Source organism: Phalaenopsis equestris, unplaced genomic scaffold (assembly GCF_001263595.1).
Source record: "Phalaenopsis equestris unplaced genomic scaffold, ASM126359v1 Scaffold219553, whole genome shotgun sequence".
NCBI lineage: Eukaryota > Viridiplantae > Streptophyta > Magnoliopsida > Asparagales > Orchidaceae > Phalaenopsis > Phalaenopsis equestris.
In genome coordinates, this window is record NW_018237906.1 from 88015 (window position 1) to 101772 (window position 13758).

The 13758-nt window shown below is 38.8% G+C and overlaps 1 protein-coding gene across 1 annotated transcript; it reads left to right on the forward strand.

The window, feature by feature from the left end:
• Positions 1-281: 281 nt before the first annotated feature.
• Positions 282-2182, forward strand: LOC110037444. Its single transcript, XM_020742094.1, has 3 exons — positions 282-909; positions 1015-1229; positions 1442-2182. Exons 1-3 carry the CDS (start codon positions 282-284, stop codon positions 2180-2182), a joined length of 1584 nt encoding a protein of 527 aa, XP_020597753.1.
• Positions 2183-13758: the final 11576 nt, after the last annotated feature.

Consider the following 13758-nt stretch of genomic DNA (forward strand, 5'->3'; position numbering starts at 1 on the left):
AATATCAATAATAAAATATGGGTCTTCTGCAGAAAGGAAATAAGATGGAACATTTTGGTTAATCACCAACAATTTGTTCACTTATCCTTTTTTATTAATGACCATAGAGGTTTTGCACCCTTAGTATATGCAAGTTGTATTAAGGCAGACAGAATGGAGCTGTGGCATTGTCTCCATAAGATCAGTCAGCAGATGAATTCTCCCTGGTTGGTGGGGGGGAGTTTAACTGTATTGCCTCTTTTGCAGAAAAATCTGGTGGCAGACCCCTCAATAAAGCTAAAATGTCCACCTTCTGTGATAGCATCAGCAGTGCTGGGCTTTTTGAATTGGGCTTTAAGGGCCCTGAGTTTACCTGGAAAAGGGGTCATTTGTGGGGAAAACTGGACAGATTTCTTGTGAATGACTACTGGCAATCTCAATTTATGCTCACTTTTGTCACTCACCTTAGCCTTGCAGGCTCTGACCATAGGCCTCTCCTTATAAGCATCACATCTTTTCAATTACCTCCCACACCTTCTCCTTTTAGATATCTTAACATGTGGTCCTCCCATCCTCTTTTCCCAAAAATTATTTTTGAACATTGGTTTGACATCTCACACCCTGACCCTTTGGTGAAGCTTAGCTTACTTCAAATCAAAACTGGAAAGGCCTTACAGAAATGGAATTGGGAAGCTTTTGGAAATGTTTTCACTAAGGTGACTGGTGCTGAAATAAATGTCACAAAAGTTGAACAGGAGGCACAACAAGGCTTTGTGGGGGAGGAGGAACTACTCAGTGCACACAACATCTTGCTCAATGCCATTGAGTATCAGGACCAATTTCTGAAACAGAAGCCAGCTATGAACATCTTCACTGATGGGGAAAGAAATACCAAGTTTTACCATGCTTATATCAAATACAAAAGGAAATGTAACACTATTCATACCATACAGAATTAAGATGGAGTTTGGCTCCATGATAATATTTCCATTACTGATGATGCTAATAATTATTTTAAAAAATTGTTCAATAAAGTGCAGAATACCAGGCTTCCCATTGAGACTCATTACTTCTCTGATGAGCTGAGTTGTACAAATAACCTCAATCTCATTGATCCCCATACAACAAAGGAAATTTGGGAGGCCAGTAGCTCTATTGACAGCTCTAAGGTAGCTGCCCCTGATGGTTACGTTGCAGATTTTTATAAAAAATCTTGGGATACTATTAAAGCTGATGTTATTGCTGCAGTGGTTAGCTTCTTTCAAGGTAACAACCTTCCTTGCTACTTCAAGGATTCCACTTATGTTCTTATTCCTAAAACAAAAATGCAAAACACTTGGGATCACTTCAGACCTATTTGCCTTACTACTATCCTCAGCAAAAAAAATAGTAAAATCATTATGCGTAGATTGAAACCCCGCCATGTTGTTCAATTAAACCCAATCAGACTGCCTTTGTGAAGGGCAGGTCTATCATTGATAATGCTCTACTGACACATGAACTTCTGCATGATCTGAATAAACCTTGTAGAGGGGGCAATCTGATCTATAAACTGGACATGAAGAAGGCTTATGACACAATTAGCTGGGATTTTATATTGGAGATACTCACTGCTAGGGGATTTCATACTTCCTTTTGCCAACTTATTCACATACAGTTAAACAACAATGCCCACTCAATCCTCCTCAATGGGAGAACCTGGGGATCTTTTACTGCCACCAGAGGTTTGAAGCAAGGAGACCCTTTATTCCCCACCATCTTCATCTTAGCCATATACTACTTATCTAGAATGATTGATGCTGCTCTCCTACCTCAAAACTATTCCAGATACCATCATAGCTCTAATATTCCAATTTCCCACCTTTTCTATGCTGATGGTATTATGGTTTTTTCAAGTGCTCATAAGAATGCAGTGAAGAAAGTTTTCCAAAGTCTAAAAAAGTTCCAACTGCACTCAGGGATGCAATTTAATGTTGATAAATGCCAACTGATCTTTAATAAGAAAGCCTCCTCCAATTGTAAGCAATGGGCCACTGCTTACACAGGGTTTTCTTATACTCAGCTTCCCATCAAGTATCTTGGAGTTACATTGCTAACTGGAAGAACCAAACATATTCAATTTGAAGAAGTCCTCAATAAGATCTCCTCCTTCCTCTCTGGCTGGACCCAATCTTTCCTCTATAATGGTGGGAGAATTACTTAGCTGAAGAGCATTTTAACAACTTTCCCTTCCTACATCCTACATATGTCTGCTATGAAGAAAAACACTCAAATTTAGATGGAGAGAGCCTTTAACAAATTCCTTTGGGCTGGTCAAAGACAACAAATGGATTGGGCTTCTTAGCTAAAGGTGGATACTCCTCAATTGGCTGGGGGCGATGGTCTTAAGGGTCTAAACCAACTGTTACAAATCAACCTGTGTAAGATGTGGATTAAATTTAGATCTCAGTCCTCTCTCTGGGCAAAATTTATGTGGGGTAAATACTATAAAGACCAGCATCCTACACTGGTGGGCAGAAAGACTGGTGATTCTAAAGTATGGGTGAAGATGCTCAAGATCAGACATATTGCTGAAGATCTTTTCTTTTGGACTTGGGTAAGGGCAATATCAGCTTTTGGTTAGATCATTGGTGCCTTAAAGATTGGTTGATTCCTCTCACCTCCCCTAATCTTAATCTCAAAGTTGCTGACTACTGGGAAGGCAACAGTTGGTCCATCCCAAAACTTTTTACTATTTTGCAGGAACATTCAGTCAAAAGAATTGCCACCATACATTTTGACAGAAATAAGATAGACAAACCTATTTGGCAGATCTACTCTACTCAAAGCCTCATTAAAGCTATAAACTCCAAAATTTATAAATGGGAGCAGATTTCTTGGGGGGACATTGTCTGGAATAAATCTCTATCTCCTTCTATAGACTTTTTTAGCTGGAGGATTCTTAAACAGTTTCTCCCTACTGATGACATACTCAAGTTGAAAGGTTTGAGAGGGCCTTTTAGATGTGGGCTGTGTCTTCAAGAGGAAGAATCTATCACTCACCTGTTCTTTGAATGTAACTTTGCCCATAAAGTTTGGAACCTACTGATGCATTACGTGGATATTGAAACCTTTCATCTCACTTGAGATAAAATCATTAATTGTTTGCAGAGCTGGCATCAAATTAATTGTGGCACTATACCTTTCATTGTAGCATGGTTTGTTTGGTTGAATAGAAATGGTGCCAAATTTGAAGGGAAGGTTTACAATGCTGAAAAAGTGGTTAGGAATATTATATATTACATTCACAAGCCGATCAAATATAAAAGATTCCCAAATATCTCCAAATTCTATTTGGATAGCAAGGAAACTTCTAACCAAATCAATAAAGTCTTCTGGACCCCTCCTAAGGAAAACACTATCAAGATCAACTCTGATGAAAGCTTCTCTGAGCTGGGGGCTGGTGTAGGTGGTATTTTCAGAAATCACCTTGGACACTGCCTCCTATATTTTCATACTCCGGTCTTGGCTGCTGATGCAATTGAAAATGAAATTATTGCTGTCTACTGGGCAATTATTATTGCAACTAAGGTTGGTTGGAATAACCTCTGGATTGAGGTGGACTCAACTGTGGCCATCAAACTATTAAGAAATGAGGATATCCACCCCTAGAATCACTCTTACTGGATGCACATTATCAAAAGGCTTTCTTCACACCTCCAAGTGAATTTCACTTTTATTGTTGGGGAGGGCAACCAACCTGCCAATTGGCTTGCAAGATATGGTCTCAGCTACAACAACACAATTGTGGCTACTATCCATCCTTCCCAACTTCTCTTATTACTTCATGGGGATAGAATTAACCTTCCCCACCTAAGAATTGCTAGTCAGAACAACATTTAGATTGTTAATACTGATTTGTGGTTTGACATGAGTTTGTTGCTGCCCTCCTGAATTTAGAACTTGCTTCTACTGCTTCAATTCCTTTTGCTTTAATTAAGTCTGACTTAGGGCTTGGTATACTTGTACTTATGGGTTCACTGGTGCTTTTTATTTTCCTTGGAGGTGGATTTGGTATTTTATGTTTTGAGTGGAGTTGTATTTGGTTAAAGGACCCCATAGGTGTTTTAGGTAGTTAGTTGGGGCTCCACTAATCCCCATTTTCTGTAACCCCTCTACTTATTAACATGAAGGGATTAACAACATCTACTCATGCACTGGGAGAAAACAGTGTGTGTGTGTGTGTGTGTGTGTGTATATATATACGCATATATAATTACAATATAATTCCAAAAAACCCGAGCAGGCTGACAACAACAGAAAAATGAGCTCAGCAAATGTATAGGAGTGACAGGAGTCCAAATAGCAATGAGGAAGATCCAGGCATCAGGTCTGCAGTCGGAGATAAGGTATATGAAGTTTATCTCCTTGTAATAATAGTTGAAGGGGGAGGGGAGGGGAAGTGGAGACCTCAGCATGATTTGAATTAGAGCCCTCCAAGGCCAGAAAATTTGCAGGCCTGTTAGCTTCCCTATAAACAAAGGAGAATTGTAGCTTAATTTCACTAATAAGCTTCTTTATCTTGTGCATCCACTAGATAATGTGCCAAGGGGGGGAAATATTTTCAGTGATCAGATCCACCAGTAGGGAAGAGTCCACTTCAACAATAATCCAATTCATTACCCCTTGTAATAATAGTTGAAGGGGGAGGGGAGGGGAAGTGGAGACCTCAGCATGATTTGAATTAGAACCCTCCAAGGCCAGAAAATTTGCAGGCCTGTTAGCTTCCCTATAAACAAAGGAGAATTGTAGCTTAATTTCACTAATAAGCTTCTTTATCTTGTGCATCCACTAGATAATGTGCCAAGGGGGGGAAATATTTTCAGTGATCAGATCCACCAGTAGGGAAGAGTCCACTTCAACAATAATCCAATTCATTACCCCTTGTAATAATAGTTGAAGGGGAAAATTTGAGTGCCCAGTAAAGAGCAATAACTTCAGTTTCCAGAGCATCAGCAGCAGTGTAGTGGGCCTTGAAATACAGCAAGGCTTTGCCAATGTGGTCTCTAAATATTCCTCCAATGCCTGCTTTCTTTTTAGTGAAACTTCCATCAGTGTTTATTTTGATGAAAGGATAAGGGGGCTTATCCCATTTAACCTTTATAACTTTAAGCTGTTTCATTTCTATATTAGGCAGATTCTTCAAAATCTTAGGGAACTTCTTCTAGATAATCAGCTTTTGGAGGTAAGCCTGACAGTTAGACACCACAAAATCAGGGTTAATCCCCATGTCCTCATGCTTTACCTTGTTCCTGGCATTCTACAGAAACCAGGCAACAATGAAGGGAAGAGACATAAGGTTTATTTTCTGTCAGTCTTTTAAGTTATCTTTGATGTTTCCCCAGCCAACATTGATCAGGTTGAGGTTAAATTTAGAGGTCAAATTTTTCCAAACATCCCTAGCAAATCTGCAACTAAAGAAAAGGTGGTCACTTGATTCTTGATCATTCTTGCAGAGGTGACATCTTGATGGGCCTTTCAAACCTTTCAATTTTAGAATGTCATCAGTTGGAATCAAATCATTTATCAGCGTAGAAGGAGTTAAGAAGTTTTTGCAAGTAAAAATATTCCACTGGTAGTTATCCCCTCTAAAAATTATATTCTGGATATCCTTAGAAAGGCTAAAGCTGGTCCTTTTAATGAGATGAATCTGGTCTTTTTTTACTTCTAACAAAATGAATTTTAGAAATGTTATCAGCAGAAGATTCCTTCAGAATGGTGTTCAAAGCATCCTCAAACCACTCATTTACACTCCAACAGTATTTAACAAGTAGATCTTCCTCTTTATCCTGTTGCAATGGTTCCAAGTGATCAGTAGAGCACCATTTGTCCTTATAGAAGTTTATTTCTCCATGACCAAGCTCCCAAATAAGAAACTTTTCAATGTCTTCTCTTCCGTTGAGCATCTGGATCCAGGTCCTAGAGTCACCAACTTTCTTAGTAACATCTCCAGGGTGGTCATATTTGCAATATTTGACCATCATGTAATCTGCCCAAAGACTATAATTTTATCTAAACCTGATCCAAATTTTACACATATTGATTTGTTACATTTGGTGAAGTCCTTTAAAACCCAAGCCACCAGCTTCATAAGGTTTAGCCACTCTTTGCCAACTAGCCCAGACCATTTGTTTCTTATTGCCAACCTAAAGGAACCTGTTGAACATTCTTTCCAGCATCAAGGTGGTGCTTATTTTCATGTTTGCCACTTGAAGGGTGTAGAGAGGGATAGCAGTGAGAATACTCTTGAGAAGGGTGATCCTTCCACCATTAGATAGGTAAGAATTTGACCACCTCTGAAGGGTATAATTAATTTTATCAATAACTTCATCAAATTGGGTCTATTTGGTTCTGCCTCTAACTAGTTGAGTGCCTACATATTTGAATGGCATGCTCATAGTAGAGAAACCAGTGAACTCAGTCAACCACTGTCTGATAGAAGCTAGAACTCTTTTGCTGGTAAGGATCTGACTTTTATCTTTATTTACTTTGAGACCAGGCACCTTTTGAAAGTTATTCAAGCATTCATCAAGGTAGCTAGTAGCAGCCTTTGTTGCCCTAGTGAAAATAAGGATATCATCAACAAAAATGAGATGGCTTATGTCCATCTTAGCTTTATTGTGATAAGCATTGAAGCATTTCTTATTCTCCTGACTATCAATGAGTCTTGATAAATAATCCAACACCAGGATGAAAATAGTAGGGGAAAGAGGATCTCCTTGCTTGATACCTCTAGTAGCTTTAAAGAACCCATGAGCTTTCCCATTTATGAAAACAGAATTGACATTAGCCTCAAGCCATCTTTGAATGGTCTGACAGAACTCCGTAGCGAACCCTCTAGCCTCCAAACATTCCATAATAAAATCCCACTCTACCATATCATAAGCCTTCTTCAGATCAAGCTTGTAGATCACATTGCCACCTCTGCAAGGTTTCTCTAAGTCTTGTAAGAGCTCTTAAGAAAGTAAAATGTGGTCTCCTATACTTCTTCCTTTCACAAAAGCAGCTTGGTTAATACTTATTAACTTGGGTAGAGCTGGCTAAAGTATGTTCACCAAGATTTTACTTACCATCTTGCTGATTACATTGGTGAGGCTCAAAGTTCTGACTTGACTCCAGCAGTTTTTAATAGAGGTCTTACGAAGAAAGACAATAGATGAAGAACAGAAATAACTGGGGAATGGATGAACTTTGAAGAACTGTTGGATAGCTTGAATAACCTCCACCTTAATTTCCCCCCAGGCTTTTTTATAGAAGTCAGCAGTGAAGCCATAAGTACCAGCAGATTTGCTACTATCTATGGAATTGAAAGCTCTTTGAATCTCCTCCTCCTCAGGAATGTCAGTCAGATTTAGATGAGCAGTGTACTTTTTGCTTTAAAAAAACAAAGTTCTGTCTATCTGACCTCTATCTGTTCTGTGTTCAGTCATGAGGTTTTGGAAGTAATTGATAGCACTTTCAGCAATCTCCTCCTCCTTCCTGATCCAATTCCCATTCTGGTCTTTAATGTAATGGATAGTGTTGCATTTTCACTGGTACTTAATACAAGCATGATAAAATTTGGTATTTCTATCCCATTCAGTAAATTTATTCTTGGCAGCCTTTTGCCTAAGGAAATGGTCTTGCCAGTTTACAGCAGTAAGCACTCTTTCATTGGCCTCTAAAAAAGCAGTTTCATCAGTCTTCCCCTTGCTGTGCTCCTCCTGCAGTTCAAGCAGCTCCTTTTCAGCCTTCTCCACCACATTCAGTAAAACTCCAAAAGTGTTCCAACTCCAATGTTTGAGAGCTTTCCCCACCTTTTTTGGCTTTTGTGACGGATTGATGAATGGGTCAGGGTGAGAAAAAACCTTCCAATTATCTTTAAAAATCTGCATATATATATATATATATATAGCACCTAAAACTTGAATTTACATATCTCACGCCAAAAATTTATTGTTTACATTATGAAGCATACCGATTGACATTGTTCATTTGTCGTATTCTGGGTCTATTTGGGGATTTTGCCTTGGGAGTCAGCTTCTTTGGCTCAAGTCCCTGTTTCTTTGTGGGGTTTACTGTTCCATTGCTCTGAACTGGTTGGCTAGCTTTTATTTTCGTGTGAAGTCTCTTCTAGCCTCTCTTTCTTGCTGGGGTAAAATTATCCTTCCACCATTGGTGAGTTGATTGAAGGTTAGTGATTCTATGTGAGATTTGGCCTTTCCAGGGCTAATCTAAAATTTGAAGTTTACTTTGGTTTGTTGGAGCTCTTACTCTGGGGTTCCTCAGTCCATTTGAACTTTTTTCTAATGGCTACTCCTATTGATATTGTGACTGATGCTCAGTGGTCTAAGGCCACTTATGCTGGTATTGTGGGTAAATCTGCTGTTACCCTTAGTGATCCTGGTCACTTAGTTTTTCCCCAAGATTTCCATGATACTTCTGCTGGGAAGGGAAACAACCCTTGCATTAATCCTTTGGGTTCCAAAGAGGGTGAACCTGCTATAATTTCTCTCCACAAGAAATTCAGAGTTTGAATGAGCAAGTGAAATTCACTTTAGTGGGCAAATTCCAATTTGGTCACCCAAAAATGGAATTGGTTAGAAACTTCTTTGATTCTTTAAAATTTAGTGGAGATTGGCAAATTGGAATACTTGATGGTAGACACTTGCTCATCCAACTATCAGGTGCGGAAGACTATGCAAGATCGTTTTGTTTGCAAAACAATCTCTTCAGATTGGAGGTACCACCATGAAGATTTTGAAGTGGAAACCTAGTTTTGATCCTAGCAAGGAGCCACCTGTAGTTCCTTTTTGGTTTAAATTACCTGGCCTTCCACTTCAATTTTAACCTCAATGCTCTTTTCAATATTGGATGTGCACTAGGGAGACCTTTGAAGGTAGATGCCCCCACATATAACAAAGCAAGACCAGCTCTAGCTAGAATCCTCATTGAGAGAGATATTACTCTCCCTGAAATCAAAAGGCTATAGATTAGTTCTGACATAGATGGGTTCTGGCAGAATGTGGTGTTAGAACAGAAACCTTATTTTTGTCACCATTGCAAGATGTTTTGACACACTAAATAGGCTTCACCCCCTCCAAAGAGAAATGTGCATACTCAGGAAAAGATCAGTCAGTCTGCTGCTCAAGAGCCCACACTATGTGTGGAACCAACTCCAACAGTTAAAAAGGAAGATATATTGGGAACATCCAAAAGCTCCACAGCTCCTTTTGGCTCTAATGCTCCTACAAACACATCCCCCAGATACTTCGGGGAGGAGTTAAATGAAGTTAACATTATTTCCCCTCTAACCTCAAAAGACTCACATAGTGAAGCTGAGACAATCAGGGAGGAAAAATAAATTAATATCACTATCTTAGAAGCTCATGAGAAAAAGGAAATGGCTGAGATGAATTTCCTATTGGAGGAGGAATGGAAAATAAAAAAAACTAAGGAAAAGAAAAAACAACTTTCAGAAGTTCAGAATCTAAAAGAAGGGACCAATATGAGCACATGTGCCTTGAAGATGGTTGGGCCTTCTCCCTCTAGAGGAAGGACCAAATCAAGATCTCAGCCCTCCCTCCATATTAATGCCCCCATGATTAATTTATTGTATTAGAATATAAGGGCCATTGCCCATCCTCAGTTCATAAAAAGACTGATCTATCTCAACAAAAAATACAAACTTTGGTGTTTTGCTATACTGGAACCTATGGTTCAGCAAAATCCTCAGAGAATTATTAGTAAGTTCCATGGATTTTCACATTATGCTAATAAGAATAAAAAAATTTGGTTCTTTTGTAGGAAGGAAATACAGTGGAATATCCAATTAGACCATCCACAGTTTATACATCTCTCTCTCTTGATTTAAGGCTATTTAGAATTTGCAAATTTCATCTATGCTGGCAGACATAAAGAGGATAGATAAGAGCTTTGGGAGTGCTTACAACTTATTAGTGTAAATATGAACTCTCCTTGGATGGTTGGGGGAGATTTCAATTGCATCACATCTGCTGCTGAGAAATCTGGGGGGAGAGTCCCTACTCTTTCCAAAATGACTCTCTTCAGTGATCAGATACAGAAAGCTAGTCTGTTTGATTTGGGTTACCAGGGGCCTAAGTTCACTTGGAAGAGGGTAAAATGTGGGAAAGACTTGACAGGGTGCTGGTGAATGACTGCTCGTATAAGCATTACCTTCTCACCTTTGTTACTCACTTAACCTTCACTGGGTCTGATCACAGGCCTCTTCTTATATTTATTATCTCCCCTAGCAATACTACTTATCATCCCCCTTTCAGATATTTAAATATGTGGCCCACTCATCCCCTATTTGTCAGCTGTGTAGCCTTAGATTGGGTTGGTCTTGACCATTCTGATCCTTTCATAAAACTTAGCCTCCTGCATTTGAAACTGAGCAAAGCTTTAAGAAAGTTAAGTTGGGAGACTTTTGGGAATGTTTTTTCTAGTGTCCATAAAAATGCAGTCAAGAAGTCTGTCAGTGTCTGAAGCAGTTTCAAGATTACTCAGGGATGGTGTTTTGCCCTGAAAAATGCCAACTGATTTTCAACAAAGGACATCATCTAATTGCAAACAGTGAGTTTCTGAATATACAGGTTTCTCCATTGTAAAAGACCCTTTTAAATACCTGGCAGTTCATCTTATTTGGGGGAGGTCTAAATTAATCCAATTTGATGAAGTTTTTCAAAAGATTCAGAGTCTTTTATCTAGCTGGTCTCACTTTTTCCTATCTAATGGGGCAGAATAACTCTTCTCCAAAGTATTTTAACTAATTTTCCATCGTATATTCTCCAAACCACATATATGAAGAAAAGCACTCAGATTCAGCTGGAAAGAGTATTTAACAGATTTTTGAGGGCAGGTCAAAGGCAGCAACTCCGCTCCACTTGGCTTCTTGGCAAAAGGCTGCTAAACCTACCATGGCTGGTGGGGTAGGTTTCAAAGTAGATAGGTTTCAAAGTACTTTAACAACTCATCCAGATCAACTTCTGCAAATTTTGGATCAATTTTAGAGCTCAAACTTCCCTTTGATCTAGGTTCATGAAGGGTAAATATTGCAAGGGACAACACCCCTCTGTCATCACCAAGAAATTGGGTGAATCTAGAATTTGGACAAACATGCTCAGAATCAGACACCTTCCTGAGGATATGTACATTTGGGATTTGGGGAATGGTCAGGTAAATTTTTGGCTAGACCACTGGTACCCCAAGTGATTTCAACCCACAAATTTCTATGTCTGATTTTTGGGAGGGAGACTCCTGGTCAGTTTCTAAGCTCCAATCTATTCTGCAGGAGCCTCATCTTTCTCAAGTTACCAAAGTTAATTTTGATAAGACCAGGAAAGACATAATTATTTGGCATAGTTATGTTAATCAAAGTTTTACTAAAGCCATTTATGCCAAACTTTGCTATTGGGAACAGGTCCCTCGGGGTGAAGCCATTTGGAATAGATTCCTATCCCCCTTTATGTCTTTCTTCTGTTGGAGGCTCTTCAACAATTTACTGCCCACTGGTGATATACTCAAACTGAAGGGATTGAGGGAGCCCTCTAGATGCTATCTCTGTCAAAAGTATGAGGAGAACAATAACCATCTTTTCTTTAACTGTAAGTTTGCTCAAGAAGTTTGTAAAGAGCTTTTTAAGATTAAGGTGAATGGCTTTGTTATGGACTGGTCCAATCTCAAAGTTGGGTGGCACAACAGGAAAATAAGGAATCTATTACTTTTATTGTTGCCTGGTTCCTCTGGATGAGCAGAAACAACACAAGACATGAAGACAAATATAATTAACATTCCAAGGTCACCAAAAACTGTGCTTCTTACTTAATCAAGTTGATTCAGTTCAATAACTTCCCTAATATTAGTATGTCTCAGATCACAATGACCAGAGGATATCACAAGATTGAGAAAATTTATTGGAAACCTCATGAACAGTATACCATGAAGATTAATACTGATGGTAGTTTTTTTTTATTGTGGTGCTAGAGTAGGAGGGTTTTTAGAGATTCTTTTAGCAAATGTTTGCTGTTCTTCTATGCCCTTACCAAGGCTAAAGATGCACTGGAGGCAAAACTAATTGCAATTTTCTGGGCTTTAACTTTTACCTTAAAAGCTACATGGTATAAACTTTGGATTGAGGTGGACTCTCTACAACTCATCAACTTTCTGAATTCTGAGAAGATGTTCTCTTGGCACCACATACATTGGAAATAGAAAATCTGGAATCTCAATAAGTTCATTAAATTCAATATGACTTTTATCTACAGAGAAGGTAACAAACCTACAAATTGGCTAGCCAGACAAGGTTTTTACACTAATTCTATATCTGTTGCAACCAAGCCCCCCACTCCACTTGCTCTCCTACTGCATGGTGATACAATGGAGACTCCACACCTTAGAACTAAAGCTAATCATTTCAGTAGTCTCTAGCTTTTGGACATCTCACCCATATTTCCTTTTTGGTTTTCTTTTTTGAGCCTATATATATATATATATTTAAAGAAAGGAGTGACAGAGACTCCCTACCTATTAAACTGAAATAAAGGTTACAAAGCTATATGGGGCTTGGTTCACAAACAAAAAAACCAAGGTTCACCCAAAAGGGGTCAAAGGCTCCCAAGAGAAAAACAAAAATCCAATGTAACCTATCCAAAAACCTTCCCCATTCATTAGGGCTGAAAAGAAGAAAAGGAAAAGAAACTTTACAAAGCAGTAAGGACTCAAGGAAAAAAAAGCCCTCCCTAGACAGGATGGTTAGGATAAACATCAATGGACATCCCCCTTCTAATATAAGGCAGATCAAAGAGATCTGCCTTAATAAACCAAGCCAGCTCCATAGGAGGGGTAGTATTTACTTTAGGCAACATAGCCAAAGTACCTTGATGTGCAAGCCAATTAGCACATTTGTTACCCTCCCAGAAAATATGCTTCCAAATAATCTGAAGGTTATGAGTCAACTTCATGTGAGTAATTTGCTTAATAGCATGTAGAAGAAACCAAGGTGGGGAGATGTTATCTTTTAAGAGCTGTAATAGCCATAAAAAGTCCATTTCCACAATTAGTAGGTTCCATCCCATAACAATAGCTGTTTGAAGAGCCCATACCACAACTAAGGCTTCAGCCTGCAAAGCATTGAGAGCATCAGTGGGAGATTGGAAAAATAGTAGGCATTACCCAACATTATTTCTAAAAATCCCTCCAATACCAGCACTGTGTCTTTTATAACTCCCAACCGTATTGATTTTGATCCAAGGGTCAAAAGATTTCCTCCAATGGAATAGTAGAAATTTTGATTTGCCAAAAGAAACTTGAGTATTTAGGATTTGGGAGCACCCAGAAACTTTAATCTTATACCGCATGAGATTGATTATCTTAAGAGTATATGCCAAGCAGTTGGTAATAATTTGTGTAGCACTTTGGGTTTTCCCCTCATATTTACTACTATTTCTTCCTATCCAGATGAACCATGTAGTAATAAAGGGGGTTTTTCAGCATGGTTCTCCCTCCAAACCTTCCAGCAATCGAGGAAGTTTCCAAAATTTAGTAAATGGGAAGGGAAACTAAGATTAGCAGCTACCTGTGTCCAAACCCCTTGAGCAAAGGGACAAGAATAAAACACATGATATAGGGATTCGTCTTGCTGGCAACAAAAATTACATCTTGAAGGTCCTTTTAGACCCTTGAGTTTGAGTATACCATCAGTGGGAATAATATTATGAAAACATCTCCAGGTGAAGAAGG